We start from the raw sequence: 15,320 nt of genomic DNA, 5'->3' as shown, positions 1-15,320 counted from the left end.
CTGGGACATCCCATTGAGCCGAAATTAAGGTGTGCATGGCATCATGCACGTGGAAGGTTCTAGGCGGGCGCTTCGTCCCCAGCATAATGGCAGAGCCAACAGGGGCTGAGGGAGAGACGTCCTCCAGAGAGGAAATCTTCAAAGTGTCCATGGCCTGTAACAACAGGTTGGGCAAATCCTCTGGGCTAAAAAGCCGCGCTGCAGAGGGGTCATCCGCTCCATCCGAGCGGGGATCCGTCTCCTCCAAGGAATCCGCAAAGGACCGTTGGGAGACCTCAGACACGCTGCCCTCATCTACATCGGAGGAGACAAATTCCTCCAAGGCCTGGGAATCAACCCGAGGGCGTTTACCTCTGGGAACCTCAACCTCTTTACCAGACGAGGGAGCAGGGGCAGCGTTGTGCATGAGGAAGGCCTGATGCAGCAGCAAAACAAACTCGGGGGAGAAACCCCCCAGACTGTGCACTTCCGCAGCCTGGGCAACAGCCCTAGACGCACCCTCAACCGGCGCTCGCAATAGCGGGGGAGAGACATGCTGCGCATCCAAGATGGCGTCCAGCGCGACACTCCGCGAAGGAGCCGCGCGGGAAGAACGGCTCTTAACTTTAGCCGCTTCTGTGCCGTCGCCCAAATTAAGGGCGTTCATGGCATTAATGTCTCCAACCTCAAGGGCGGCCCAAGAAGAAGCCGTCCGAGCCGCGTGGCCGGCCAAGATGGCGGAGGCGAGGAGCGGGGGATGGGCGTTTATGGCGGGAAAAACCGCCACGCCGGAGGAAGGACCGGGACATTCATCGGTCACGAAACTGTCACCCAACAAGGGCGAATCAGGCTTTAAGACCCCCGCATCCCCTCTAGAAGCGCTCAAGCGACCCGGGGAGCGACCCTTTGCGCCCTCGCCCTCCGACGCCATATGCCACGAGGAGAAGAATCGGGGAACCCCCTGCCCGCTATAAAAAAGGTAAAAATTACCTGCTGTCCGCTCCGAGTTGTAACGACCTGGTGTCCCAGTGAGTAGCTGCAATAGACGCTTAAATAAACGTCGAAATAAACGCCTTTAAGGACGTTCAAAAATTTTTTTTTTTTTTTTTTTTAACGGAGCCAGCGGGAGGGGGGAGAAAAGGAGGGACCTGGCACCACCAGGTTTGCACTTGCTCAAAAGAGCCCTCAACCCCAGGCACTCAACAAAACCTAAAAATTAGGCTTGGAGGCCTAGCCAGAGCTGCTGCTGTGTGTGACCACCACCTGCTGAGATAGAGAACATACTGAGGAGTTTCCGGCAGCACATGACCACATATAGGGAGGCAAAAGTTTGCTCTCTATCTCCACCTGCTGGTAGATGGACACAACCCACCAGTCTATGGATTGATCAGCTTGATGATATGGAAACAGCAATTAATAATTAATGCAATAATTTCAGAGTTAACCGCAATCAACTTACAGCCCTAGTATTGATAATAAAGAAGTTAAATTTCAACTTACAGCCCAAGTATTGATAATAAAGAAGTTAAATTTAAAAAAAAATACATTTTAGATTCCTAAAATGAAATCCTCAGATGATTTAACATAAGGAAAATTTCTGCTGCCAAATTGTAGGAATCCTTAAAAATCTAAAACAAACCACATGACGACCTGCATCAAACTGTTTTTAGCATCAGTTTTCTTCAATTTCCTCCCTGTTTTATTTGGTATTCATACCGTGGAGGGGGAAGGGGAAGGAAAGAGTGGAATGGAAAAAAAACCAAGGATGAGGGATAGTGGAAAGAAAGGGGGAAGGAAAAGAAGAGAAAAGAATAAGAGATAAAATGGAGGTCAAAATGAGAAATGCAAAATGGTCTACTGGGACCATTTTTTAAATGAGAATTTTGTATTTATATAACAACAAAATTGGGCATATCACACTTGAAATGGCCATTTATCTCAGAATCATCATTTATGAAATCGGACAGAACAGAGGGAATAAACTTAACAGTCAGTGTATTATTTTTTAGCTAATCCTGCGCAATGCACATCACTATTTTTCTATACAAAATTAGTTTCCTTTCTATAGCCCATTTCTGGAAGATTATATGAGATACACATCCTATTGGTACACCTGTCCCTACCTTTTTGGTTGGACATTGCAACTGCAAGCATATTCCTTCTTACATTGATTTCTTTATTGTTTACAATTTGCTTATATAATGGTTTTGGTTGTATTTATCTTTTAATACCATAGATATGGTTTTTGACATATGTATCATTTTTTTTATTACTCATATACGCACAACACAAATATAAATGAATCTCTGAATATCCATTATTATACTAACTTTATTATATATGTTCATCACTGACTTTTAATACGTCACAGATGTATATATGTTCATCACTGACTTTTAATACGTCACAGATTTAATTTGTGTGTAATCACTTTATCTTTTAACATTTTCATTTTCTTAAGTGATTTTATATATTTTTTTTGAGTTCACTAGTTTATCACTTCATATATGTATGTATTTATTTTGATTTATATTTATGTTTAAATCTGTTTATTGACTTAAAGAACAGAAAATACACACAGAATGTTGCAACAAAAGAACAATAACAGTGCAACCAACAACTGTCATTGCAGCAAACGTCAATTAGATTTTCATTTTTATCCCCAGTCAGCCCTCCTTCTCCCCCCCACCCTCCTTGAACCCTCTTATATTTCAAAATTTTAATAACGCCAAGGTAGCACAGTGCAAACTGCTTCCTCAGATCCAAAAAAAAAAAAAAAAAAAAGACAGTTGTAGGCTCAGAACCAGCAACAAAATTATTTTTGTTTTTGTTTCCCACCCCTCCTGACTTCTTCCCCCCCCCTACCCTCATCTTATCTATCCCCCAACTAAAATATTTTGATTTATATTTAATAGAACTCCTGACACAGGCACTTGTCAAAGCATGGCCATGCCAGGCTGTATTGTAATAAAGGCTCATCTACACTGCACGGCTCCTGTATAATCTTTCCTTTGTTCCCTGGCTCTCTCTGCTACTTTGGTTGCTGAAACCCAGACCAACACAAAGATCTTACCTCCATGCTCCCAAGTAGGGCTGGTGGGTTCTGCCGACATCCATCAAGGTATCCATCCACAAGGGCCACAAAGTCAGACATCATTTCATCCAGCATGACTAGACGGAGGGGCAGCAGGTACACAACTTTTAATGCTAACACTTTCAGCAACAACGGCGGGACGGGACGCACAAGCCATTCACTGGGATCTTCCTACACCCCCACATAAAGAAAGTACTTCTTAGTTTGCTATAACCACCTTCCTTTACTCTTCTAAGCCACCCCATAAAGTGCTATTCTGGTTTGGATAAGATTCTGCAGTATTTTACAGTACCTGGCAGTTGATGAGTTTATCTTACTTTTATTAGTTACAAAATGAGGCTTATAATATTGTAACATTCTGCAGCACTACTGGTTAGAAAGTCTGTGCTTTAGGCTATGATTTGTCCTACAGAAACAACCCACAAAAAACTAGCCCAGAATGTGCTAAAACTCCAAGAACCAGATCTGTCTCAGAATCCCGTTTCACTTCTGAACAATATCCTGTGGGTAACTGTTACTAGAGTTTCCCCTGTCACTAATTAGTTAAACTAAACTTCAACTTGTGTTATTTGTATAATCCTTTTTCTCCCATTTGTTGTCTGAATTGTATTTTTCATGTTCACTGTTTCTCCTTTTTTATTTACTAAACTTCTTAGTTTGTTAGCTCTGTATCTGTGACTGATCAGTGACCCAAAGAAGTGAGCTTTGGATTCTAGTATGTGTGTGTTTGGTGAATTCTGTTTTGTGGGAATTATATTGTCCCTACACACCGCCATAAGAATCTGTAGAGCAAGATATTTGCCCACACTCAACCAAGGATACAACTGATAGGCTGCAGAAGGGACCTGAACATTGGTGGGTACCACCCACCAAGCAACCAAAGTATTAACCCTGAGTGGGAGCTAGAAGTAAAGCTAATTCATTGAGGGAGTCATTTACTAAAGCTTAGCTTGAGTTATCTGCAGCAGGGCCCATAGGAATAAAATGGGCCCTGCTGCAGACACTTGAGCTAAGCTTTAGTAAAAGACCCCCTATGCGACAAGCCTACCACAGTACATAAGCTTGTAATGTGGGAGTAACTAGTAGGACAAAAACATCCTTAGCCAAGCTAACTACTACAGTCTCTTTCCTATCACTACCCAACTGTAAAAAAAATTACAAAGACCCAAAATCTTCCACATGACTCCTGATTCCAGCCACCCTGGTGAGAACCAGCGCCTTGGTACTTTACTAACCGATCTATACAGAAACAAACTTAAGCTAATCTATCTAATGCTCAGACTTCCTATCCTTGTCTTCGGGTATTCTTGCACCACTGTTTTCTTTCAACAGCATGTTATGTTCAGACTAATTCAGTAAATAAGGGATCTTTGTACTAACCCATTTTAAAAATCAGCAACCTAGTGCACTAACTGCTGGCTTTAACATGAGAAGTATATTAAAGCTCAGCGTACTAAAATGAGATGCCACAGGTCGCAGTTTAAGGCTACAATTAAGAGGGCATAGCCATGTTATACTGTCAAGTCAGGTATCTCAATTTTCCTTAAGTGGCACAACTGAAAAGACCTTTCAGTGTAGGGAATACCTGCTGCATCTCCTATCCACAAGTCAAGCCTTTAACCAGAAGTCAATGTTGGACCTCTGGACTTCTCACCCTACCACCACCACATATTCAACAACTGAAGGAGTCAATGAAGTCTTCAGTGAGAAGAAAATGTTAGTTTATTTTATACTGGCAATGGTACCAAAATCAAAATTATGCCACCACCACCAAATCATGTGCCTCATATAAGCCATGCTGTTCTGAAATACAGAAAATACTGAAGGACTTTTTAGAGAGCTGTTTCATCCATAACTCATGACAAATCTTACAATCATGCAATTATTTCAAAACAGCTCCAAATCTCCCACTTCAATTTCACCACAATCTTTCCTAGGATTATCATATACAGTCTGTTCTTTCAGTTAGTCTTTGGGAACCTCTGCGGTGCTCACTGCTATGGAAACCAGGGGATCTGTGACGTCATTAGTGACGAATAGTTTAAATAACAACAAACAAATGCCGGCACCATCTTTGCGGAGGGGTGATCCCTGAAAGTAGTAGCAGAGCTGGTGCTATATACGGCTAAGGGTAAAGTAACTTGAGTTTAATATGGGGGAACCAGATGGGGCCATTTGAAGTAGGTAAGCCCTAATGGTATCTCTTTAAGGATGTTAATGTTAAATTTTGATTTTCAGGGGAATGTCCTTGAGACAGCCCGAGGGAGGGCGAAACATGCGTGTTGGACGCTTCTAACCCCCCGAGCCAGATACAATCTATAGAAAAAGATGAGCATTACTATTCAAATTTGAATTGAAAAAGTATAAGTATTAAATATAAATAGTTCAAGATGAGGTAATTGGGAGAGCCAATGAAGAGGTGGGTGCTACTAATATTGCTTCTCGCTAATATTAGCAATGAGCACTGCTGAGGTTCCCAAAGACTAACTGAAAGAACAGAACTGTATATGATAATCCTAGGAAAGATTGCGGTGAAATTGAAGTGGGAGATTTGGAGCTGTTTTGAAATAATTGCATATTTATCAGTAGGCTCCTGAAACAATATTATTATTGAAGTGTGGCCAAGGTGATAGGTAAATCCTACAATCAACCATTAGAAAAGGTATTTATATATACACAGGGTATTTACATATACACAATTCCAAACAGTATGGAAAACAGTCATTTTGTTCTGCTGAAAATGTCACTGGCACCTTTGTGAAGTAGGATGAGCCCAGCATGTACTTGTGCGTGTGGGGTGGGAGTGGGGAGATGGGAGAGGTCATCCTCAGACCAATAAGGCTCACATTAATACAGCCAATAGCCAGTTCACTATGCTTCCTACATAGAGAGAGACGTTTTCTAGACACTTATCTAGCAGATAGGTACACCAGGCCACAGCTACTGATGGAAAGCTGTGAACTATCCTTTACCTGGACAGCACACTGCCTGTGCTTCAGAAAGGACACCTTCCCAGGTGACATCTCCAGGTAGCGGATCAAACTCTCCTCCAATGTACTGATGCAATGTGGGAGGAAGCCACCTGTTCCCATGGAGAATAGCAACACATCTGCAATCTAGGGGCGAAAAAAGAATTCCCAAGCTAAACCATAGTAGAAGAACTTTTATGAGGCAAAACACGTTTTATAGAAGGTTTAGAAAAGAGAAGGATAAATCAAGCTGGCAGGGAAAAGAAGTGCCACAGGAAAGCTCAAGAGTGCTAGTGATAGAAGGTGGCAAGTAAATGGAAATAGCAGGAATGGAATGACATGGTTCAGTTTATTCTTGGCTTCTTGTGACAAAACAACAAGCCAAGCCAGTTGTTGGGTTCTACCTTTTCAAAGCTCTCTCAGTTCTACTGCCTGATCACTGTACATCATTAACTCTATGAACAGCATCCCCACATAATACTTGGAGATCCAGTTCTACTGAGGGCTACACAGTGCATGACATTTCTACTGTTTGCTCACAGCTGAACTCATTTTCAAAGTAACTGGCTTTCGTTTCATGTTCTGTTCACACTTGGGAATCAATCCAAGATTATATCAAAATGCTAAAGTTGTACCTAAAACTTCACTAATCCAGCATTAATTATTCTTACAGTAGTTAATCTAGGAATAGAACTGTACCTGGGAAGGATTAATTTTGTCAAGTTGAACACAGAAAGCAAAGTTATTCACTCGTAGCAGATGTTCTCTGAGGATAGCAGGCCAAGTACTCTCATATCTGGGTGACATCATCCAATGGAGCCCAGTGTGGATGCTACCTAGCACATATAGCACGTAGAGAATTCTAGCAGCATCCCACCATGCAAATGCCCTCCCACCCAACACTGAGCACAGGTTCCTCAGTAGAACAATACAGCTGAAAGAATACAACTAGGGGAAGTGTGAGGGTATGTGAACAGTTGGCCTGCTGTCGTTGGAGAACACAGTTGAGTAACTTTGATGGTTCCAAGGACAAGCAGGCCGATAGTACTCTCACATCTGGGAATCCCTAACTACCAGACTCACTGAAGACAACTATGCTAGGACAATAGGGACTCGGAACATTGAGGCCTTGAAATCAATACTATATACAATCTACTTGTGAAAGTGCAACATGGAACAGAACAGAACTGGGCCTAGGAGGATGGAGTTGGATTCTAGACACCAAACAAATTCTGCAGAACTGTCTGACTGAAATGGCTATCAAGTCAGGTATCCTTCTCAAGGTAATAGTGAGATGTGAATGTGTGGACCAAAGACCACATCACAGCTTTGCAAATCTTCTCGATGGAGACTGACCTCAAGTGGGCTACTGACATAGCATGGCTCTGACATTATGAGCCTTGACATGTCAGCCCAGCCTGGACATAAGCGAAGGAGATGAACTCTGTTAGCCAAAAGGAGAAAATGTGTTTGCCGATGGTTACCACGATCCTGTTTGGGTCAAAAGAAACAAAAAGCTGGGTGGACTGTCTATGGGCTTTAGTTAACTCCAAAAAGACGACTAAGGCTTGTTTGCAGAACACTTTCACCAGGATGGGCATGAGAAACGCTTGAGAAAATTAAAAAAATCATAGGATAGGAAGCAACGTCCTTCTGTGGATTAGGAATTAGTTATTAGACAGAAAACAGAGGGTAGGATTAAATGGTCATTTGTTTCAACAGTGGAGGGTGAATAGTGGAGTGCTACAGGGATCTGTACTGGGAAAAATGCTATTTAACATATTTATAAAGTATCAGGAAATGAGAACAACAAGTGAGGTGATTAAATCTGCAGATAACACAAAACTATTCAAAGTTCTCAAAACATATGTGGACTGTGAAAAACTGCAGGAAGACCTTAGGAAATTGGAAGATTGGGCATCCAAATGGCAGATAAAATTTAATGTGGACAAATGCAAAGTGATGCACATTGGGAAGAACAATCCAAATCATAGTTACCTGATATTAGAGTCCATCTTAGGAGTCAGTACCCAAGAAAGAGATCTAGGTGTCATTGTAGACAATACACTGAAATCTTTTGCCCAGCGTACGGAAGCGGCCATAAATGCAAATAGGATTCTAGGAATTATTAGGAAAGGGATGGTAAATAAAGACCAAGAATACTATAATGCCTCTATCGCTCCATGGTGAGACCTCATCTTGAGTATTGTGTTCAATTCTGGTCACTGAATCTCAAAAAAGATAAAACAGCAGAATTAGAAAAGGTTCAAAGAAGTGTGATCAAATGATAACGGGGAAGGAACTGCTCTCATATAAGGAAAGGTTAAAAAGGTTAGGGCTCTTCAGCAGGGCGGGTATGAGAACGGGGAAAGAATGGTGGCAAGACAATTGACACCACCTTTGGCAAGAACTTTGGGTGAGTGCGGAGGACTGTTATGATGAAATTTAGTATAAGGAGCATGGGCTACCAAGACTTGAAGCTCACTGACTCTACGAGTTGAAGTAACAGCCACCAAGAAAATTACCTTCCAGGTCAAATACTTCAGATGGCAGGAATTCAGTGGCTCAAAAGGAGGCTTCATCAGCTGGGTGAGAACAACATTGAGATCCCATGATACTGGCGGAGGTTTGACAGGGGGCTTTGACAAAAGCAAACCTCTCATGAAGCAAACAACTAAAGCCTGTCCAGAGATAGGCTTACCCTCTACACGTTGATGATAAGCACTAATTGCACTAAGATGAACCCTTACAGAGTTGGTCTTTAGATCAGACTCTGATAAATGTAGAAGGTATTCAAGCAGGGTCTGTATAGGACAAGAGTGAGGATCTAGGGCCTCGCTGTCACACCAGACGGCAAACCTCCTCCATTTGCAAGAATAACTCCTCTTAGTGGAATCTTTCCTGGAAGCAAGCAAGACTCGGGAGACACCCTCAGAAAGACCCAAGGTGGCGAACTCTACGCCCTCAACATCCAGGCCGTGAGAGCCAGAGACTGAAGGTTGGGATGCAGAAGCGCCCCCTCGTTCTGAGCAATGAGGGTTGGAAAACACTCCAATCTCCACGGTTCTTCGGAGGACAACTCCAGAAGAAAAGGAAACCAGATTTGACACGGCCAGAAAGGAGCTATCAGAATCATGGTCCCGCAGTCTTGCTTGAGTTTCAGCAAAGTCTTCCCCACCAGAGGTATGGGAGGATATGCATACAGGAGGCCTCTCCCACAATGAAGGAGAAAGGCATCCGAAGCTAGCCTGCCGTGGGCCTGAAGTCTGGAACAGAACTGAGGGACCTTGTGATTGGTCTGAGTGGCAAAAAAATCCACCAAGGGGGTGCCCCACGCTCAGAAGATCTTGTGTACCATGCCCGAGTTGAGCGACCACTCGTGAGGTTGCATTAGCCTGCTCAACCTGTCGGCCAGACTGCTGCTTACGCCTGCCAGATACGGGACTTGGAGAAGCATGCTGTGAGCGCGAGCCCATAGCCACATCTGGACGGCTTCCCGACACAGGGGGTGAGATCCGGTGCCCCCCTGCTTCTTGACGTAATACATGGCAACCTGATTGTCTGTCTGAATTTGAATAATTTGATTGGACAGCCGATCTCTGAAAGCCCTTAGAGCTCGCAACTCCAAGAGATTGATCTGTAGACTTGATTCCTGGAGGGACCAAGCTCCTTGAGTGTGAAGCCCGTCTACATGGGCTCCCCACCCCAATAGAGATGCATCCGTAGTCAGCACTTTTTGCGGCTGAGGAATTTGGAAGGGACGTCCCAAAGTCAAATTGGATCGAATTGTCCACCACTGAAGGGAATTGCGAAATTCGGTGGGTAGCTGGATTGCATCCTCTAGATCCCCCCGCGGCCTTAAGCCACTGGGAAGCTAGGGTCCATTGAGATGATCGCATATGAAGACGGGCCATGGGAGTCACATGGATTGTAGCCTCAACATCTGCCGAGCTGTGATCTGCTGAGACGCTCTGGCCAAGGAAACAAGAGACAGGAGGTTGTCCACTCTCGTCTCTGGAAGATAGGCATGAGCTGTCTGTGAATCCAGCAGAGCTCCTATGAATTCTAGTTTCTGAACTGGAAGAAGATGGGACTTTGGGTAATTTATGACAAACCCTAGTAGCTCCAGGAGTTGAATAGTCATCTGCATGGACTGCAGAGCTCCTGCCTCTGAGATGTTCTTCACCAGCCAATCGTTGAGATAGGGGAACACATGCACTCCCAGTCTGCGTAGCGACGCTGCAACTACCGCCAGGCATTTGGTAAACACCCTGGGTGCAGACGTGAGCCCAAAGGGCAGCACACAATACTGAAAGTGCTGTGTTCCCAGACGGAATCATAGATAGTGCCTGTGAACTAGCAGTATCGGGATGTGCATATAAGCATCCTTTAAGTCGCGAGCATAGCCAAGTCGTTTTTCTGAATCACGGGAAGAAGGGTGCCCAGGGAAAGCATCCTGAACTTTTCTCGGACCAGATATTTGTTCAGGGCCCTTAGGTCTAGGATGGGACGCATCCCCCCTGTTTTCTTTTGCACAAGGAAGTACCTGGAATAGAATCCCAGCCCTTCTTGCCCTGGTGGAATGGGCTCGACCGCACTGGTGCTGAGAAGGGCAGAGAGTTCCTCTGCAAGTACCTGCCTGTGCTGGAAGCTGAAGGATAGAGCTCCCGGTGGGCAATTTGGAGGGATGGAGATCAAATTGAGGGAGTATCCTAGCTGGACTATTTGGAGAACTCTCCGATCGAAGGTTATGAGAGGCCACCTTTGGTGAAAAAATTTTAACCTCCCCCCGACCGGTAGATCGTCCAGCACAGACACTTTGATAGCGGCTGTGCTCAACAGGAGCCAGTCAAAAGCCCGTCCCTTGCTTTTGCTGGGGAGCTGCGGGGGCCTGTCTAGGCGAAAGCTGTTGACAAGAACGAGCGCGCTAGGGTTGAGCCTGAGAATGCTATCGAGAAGGTGGATTGTACCTACGCTTATTGTAAGTATAGGGAGCATTCCGCCTTCCCCGGAAAAAACGTCTACCTGATGAGGTAGATGCTTAAGGCGCCCGGTGGGAGAGATTGTCCATAGCGGTTTCCCGTTAGTTGAGCTGTTCGACCACCTACTCGACTTTCTCGCCAAAAATATTATCCCCCTGGCAAGGAACATCCGCCAGCTGCTGTTGGACCCTATTATCCAGGTCAGAGGCATGCAGCCATGAGAGTTTGCGCATCACTATACCTTATGCAACAGCTCTGGATGCAACATCAAAAGAATCGTAAGCACCCCTGGACAGGAATTTACGACACGCCTTCAGCTGCCTGACTACCTCCTGAAAAGGCCTGGCGTGCTCCAGAGGGAGCTTATCCACCAAGTTCGCCAGTTGCTTGACATTGTTCCGCATGTGGATGCTCGTGTAGAGCTGGTACGACTGAATCTTGGACACGAGCATGGAGGACTGGTAGGCCTTCCTCCCAAAAGACTCCAAAGTTCTAGATTCTCGTCCCGGGGGCGCCGAGGCAAAATCTCTATAACTTCTGGCTCTCTTGAGAGCAGAATCCACAACCATAGAGTCGTGAGGTAACTGCGACTTCATCAACTCAGGCTCCCCATGGATTCGATACTGGGATTCAGCTTTTTGGGGGATGGTGGGATTACTTAGTGGTTTCGTCCAGGTCTTCAGCAATGTCTGCTTAAGGACATTATGCAGAGGAACAGTGGATGACTCCTTAGGTGGTGAAGGATAGTCAAGGACCTCGAACATCTCGGCCCTGGGCTCATCCTCAGAAACCACCGGGAAGGGAATAGCCACAGACATTTCCCGCACAAAGGAGGAGAAAGAAAGGCTCTCCGGGGGAGAAAGTTTCCTTTCAGGCGAAGGAGTGGGATCAGAAGGAAGACCACAAGACTCCTCAGAAAAGAAATACCTGGGATCCTCCTCTTCTCCCCATGAGGCATCCTCCTCGGTGTCGGACAAGAGTTCACGAACTGCAGTCCGAAACCGGGCCCGACTCGATTCGGAGGAACCATGTCCTTGATGACGATGTCGAGAAGTCGACTCCTGTGCCGGCGGCGATGAACCTCCCTCCAGCGATGTCAATGGGGAGTTGATCTGGGTGGCAGCCGAAGCCGCAAGCAGCATCGGCGACAGCACCACAGGCACAGAGCTCGCTGCCGCTTCCATCAATGGTACCGAAGGCGCAAGCACCCCCCAGTACCGGAACAGACTGGCGCAGCAGCCCCTCCAGGAGACCTGGAAGAATGGCTCTGAGGCGCTCGTCAAGAGTGTCTGCCAGGAAAGGCTGTGGGGCCGGTGCAGGAGCCGGAGGCAGAACCTGTGCAGAGGAAGGAGGCGGTACCGGACTGTCCGAAGACCGACGCACCAACACCTCTTGGATGGAGGGTGAGCGGGCCTCCTGGTGTCGACGCTTCTCGGGTGCCGAGTCCCTCGACGCCCTGGAGCTCCTGGTACCGTGTGTAGAAGGAGATCGATGCCGATGTTTCTTAGCCTTCGTTCAATGCACAGCATCGGTACTCCTCGGTACCGACGAGGAGAACGTGGAATTCACACGCATCCTCGGGGTCGGGACCGAAAGTGGTCGGTCCCGATGGGCCTTTGCAGCAGAAGACCCACTCGACGGCGCACTGCTCCCAGCGTGCGGTGGTCTCCGGACAGGTATTACCTGCTCTCCCGATGTCGATGCCATCTCCGGTGCCGATGTCGACGCCGCCGACCTCAGTACTGCTGTCGACGTCAAAGTGCCGGGCAAGGCTCAAAACAGACGTTCCCGCTGAGCCTCTCTCGACGCCTGTGTCCACTTTTTAAGGCTAAGACACAACTTACACACGTCTGGGCGATGGTCGGGCCCAAGGCACTGGATACACCACAAATGGGGATCGGTACCTGAGATTGCCGGTTGCACCAACCGCACTTCTTGAAGCCGCTGGGAATCCTCGATGTCATGGACGGAAAAATAGCGGCGGCGAAATCAAAATTTGCAATGGTGCCAAGAAAAAAGGGGCACAAAAAGAGAAACGCGAACGTGCAGCCCAAAAGGGCCGCGACGGCAGCGAAAGAAAACTTAAGAGGGCCCAACTAAGAAATAAGGGAACTACTAGAAAGATTTTTTTTTAAACATATTAACTGTCTTCAAGAGGAGAACGAAGAAAAGAAAAAAAGCACTAACTCGCGACAAAAAAAACGACGGCTTTTCTCGGGCACAGAGAGAGACGGCTATTAATACACAACCACTCTCTACCGCGGAAAAAGAAAAAACTGACAGGACTCTCGCGCAACGGGCAGGAACCTGATGTCCGCGCATGCACAGTATGCACACCCACGCGCGATCGAAGGCTGTAGCAATCTTTTGTTGCTAGGTAAATTCCGGTCTCGGGGCTGCCGTGGACGTCACCCATCAGTGAGAACAAGCAGCCTGCTTGTCCTCGGAGAATAAGTCCAAGAGGTTTCCAGCTCATCTCCTGTTTTTGATTTTAGGTAGCATTATCCACTGATTTACATATTCTGGTAATTCTCTGAGTAGAATTAGATAAAACATTGTACAGCGTTTGAAAATCCCTCTTGCTTCTACCGGTGTAGAGAGATATATAGTGGGGTAACTGTCAAATTTGGTCTTTGAGAATATTAGTTTTGCTGCTATATTTTGCACCGACTGCAGTCTTTTTCTTACTAATTTGGTGCAGCCTACATTAAATACATTGCAATAATCAATTTAGATGAGGGATTGTACCAGCAGTTTGAAATTTTCGGCACTGAAGCAGTGACATATTTGTCTTAGCTTTCTAAGGACATTGAATGCTTTTTTTGACTACTTTTTGACAGTGATTTTCCAGTCTACCATGATTCCTAATATTCTCAATTCTCTGTCTACTTTTAGGGGGATATCTTGGAGGTTTAACTGTATGTCTGATATATCTACATTCGGTGATGTAACAATTAGGTATTTGGTTTTGTCGCAATTTAATTTTGGGCCTAAGTTCGGATCCCTTTTTTTATTTTACTAAGGTGAGCCCACATCTATCAGCAGATTAACAGCATCCTTATCCTTTTTGAAAAGGAAAGTATAACATGATGTCATCAGCATAAGAGAAGCAGTTTACTCCTTTTTCCATGAAAATATCTAAGGAGGCCATAAGAAGGAAAAATTAGGTTCTTACCATGATAATTTTCTTTCCTTTAGTCATAGCAGATGAAGCCATTACGTATGGGTTGTGTCCATCAACCAGCAGGGGGAGATAGCACTCAACTTTTCTCAGTGCCTCATGGCCAGCTAGCTCCACTGCCTCTTCAGTATTTGAAGCTTCCAAAGCAGTATGGCAAACTGCAATGGGAATAACATGAACTTTCCTCACAGCGAACGATGGCCCCTTAACAAAGGCATGAACTCAAAAAAGGAGGGAATGAACATCCTCCTGGAGGGAATAAACTCGTCCTCCACTTTATATAAACGGAGGGAATACTTGCATCCTCCTGAAGGGAATAAACTCATCCTCCCAAAACATGAACTGGAGGGAATGAACTTATCCTCCTATAATTGTAACAAGAATTCTGAAGACTGTTTTCCGACTCCCCAAGGAAGGAATATAACTTCAGGAAACAAGAACAGCACCTAAAATCAGAATCACTGCAATACAGACAATCATACAGGGAGGGCTCATGGCTTCATCTGCTATGACTAAATGAAAGAAAATTATCATGGTAAGAACCTGATTTTCCCTTCTTTGTCATCAAGCAGATGAAGCCATTACGTATGGGATGTAACAAAGCAATCCCTAAATAGGGTGGGAACAAGCCACACCACGCGCTAGCATCTGTGCTCCAAAACGCGAATCCCTCCTGGCAGCCACATCCAGCCTGTAATGTCGGGCGAGAGAGAGCTTAGAAGTCCATGTTGCAGCACTGCAAATCTCATGAAGAGATAGTGCTCCTGTTTCCGCCCAGGAAGAGGAAATCGCTCTTGTGGAATGTGCCTTAAAGGCTTCAGGTGGAGCCTGGCCAGACAGCAGATATGCTGAAAAGATAGCTTCTTTGAGCCAACGGGCAATAGTGGCTTTAGACGCTGAAGACCCTCTGCGAGGACCTGCAAACAGCACAAAAAGATGATCAGAGGTCCTGAAAGAATTTGTAATTCGCAGATACTGCAACAGAGTCCTGTGCACATCCAAAAGGTGTAACTGCCCAAATGAATCTGGAAACTCCTTCTCAACAAAGGAGGGAAGAAAAAACAGGCTGGTTTAGGTGAAACGCTGAAACCACCTTAGGCATGAAGGAAGGCACG

At 45.5% G+C, this 15,320-nt stretch overlaps 1 protein-coding gene across 4 annotated transcripts in view; it reads right to left on the bottom strand.

Moving 5' to 3' along the window:
- EXD1 (exonuclease 3'-5' domain containing 1) overlaps positions 1–15,320 on the bottom strand; it is a 125,251-nt gene that overhangs the window by 27,986 nt on the left and 81,945 nt on the right. For all 4 annotated transcript variants that reach the window (XM_030214545.1, XM_030214546.1, XM_030214547.1 and 1 more), the window contains 2 exons: positions 6,046–6,189; positions 3,053–3,244 (listed from right to left, as the gene is read on the bottom strand). In XM_030214545.1, the coding sequence (XP_030070405.1) occupies positions 3,053–3,244; positions 6,046–6,189 (336 nt within the window). The remainder of the gene's footprint in view (positions 1–3,052; positions 3,245–6,045; positions 6,190–15,320) is intronic.

This window comes from Microcaecilia unicolor, chromosome 9 (assembly GCF_901765095.1).
Source record: "Microcaecilia unicolor chromosome 9, aMicUni1.1, whole genome shotgun sequence".
Lineage (NCBI taxonomy): Eukaryota > Metazoa > Chordata > Amphibia > Gymnophiona > Siphonopidae > Microcaecilia > Microcaecilia unicolor.
Note: the sequence above shows the minus strand (reverse complement) of the source record. Positions and strands in the feature narration are given on the sequence as shown.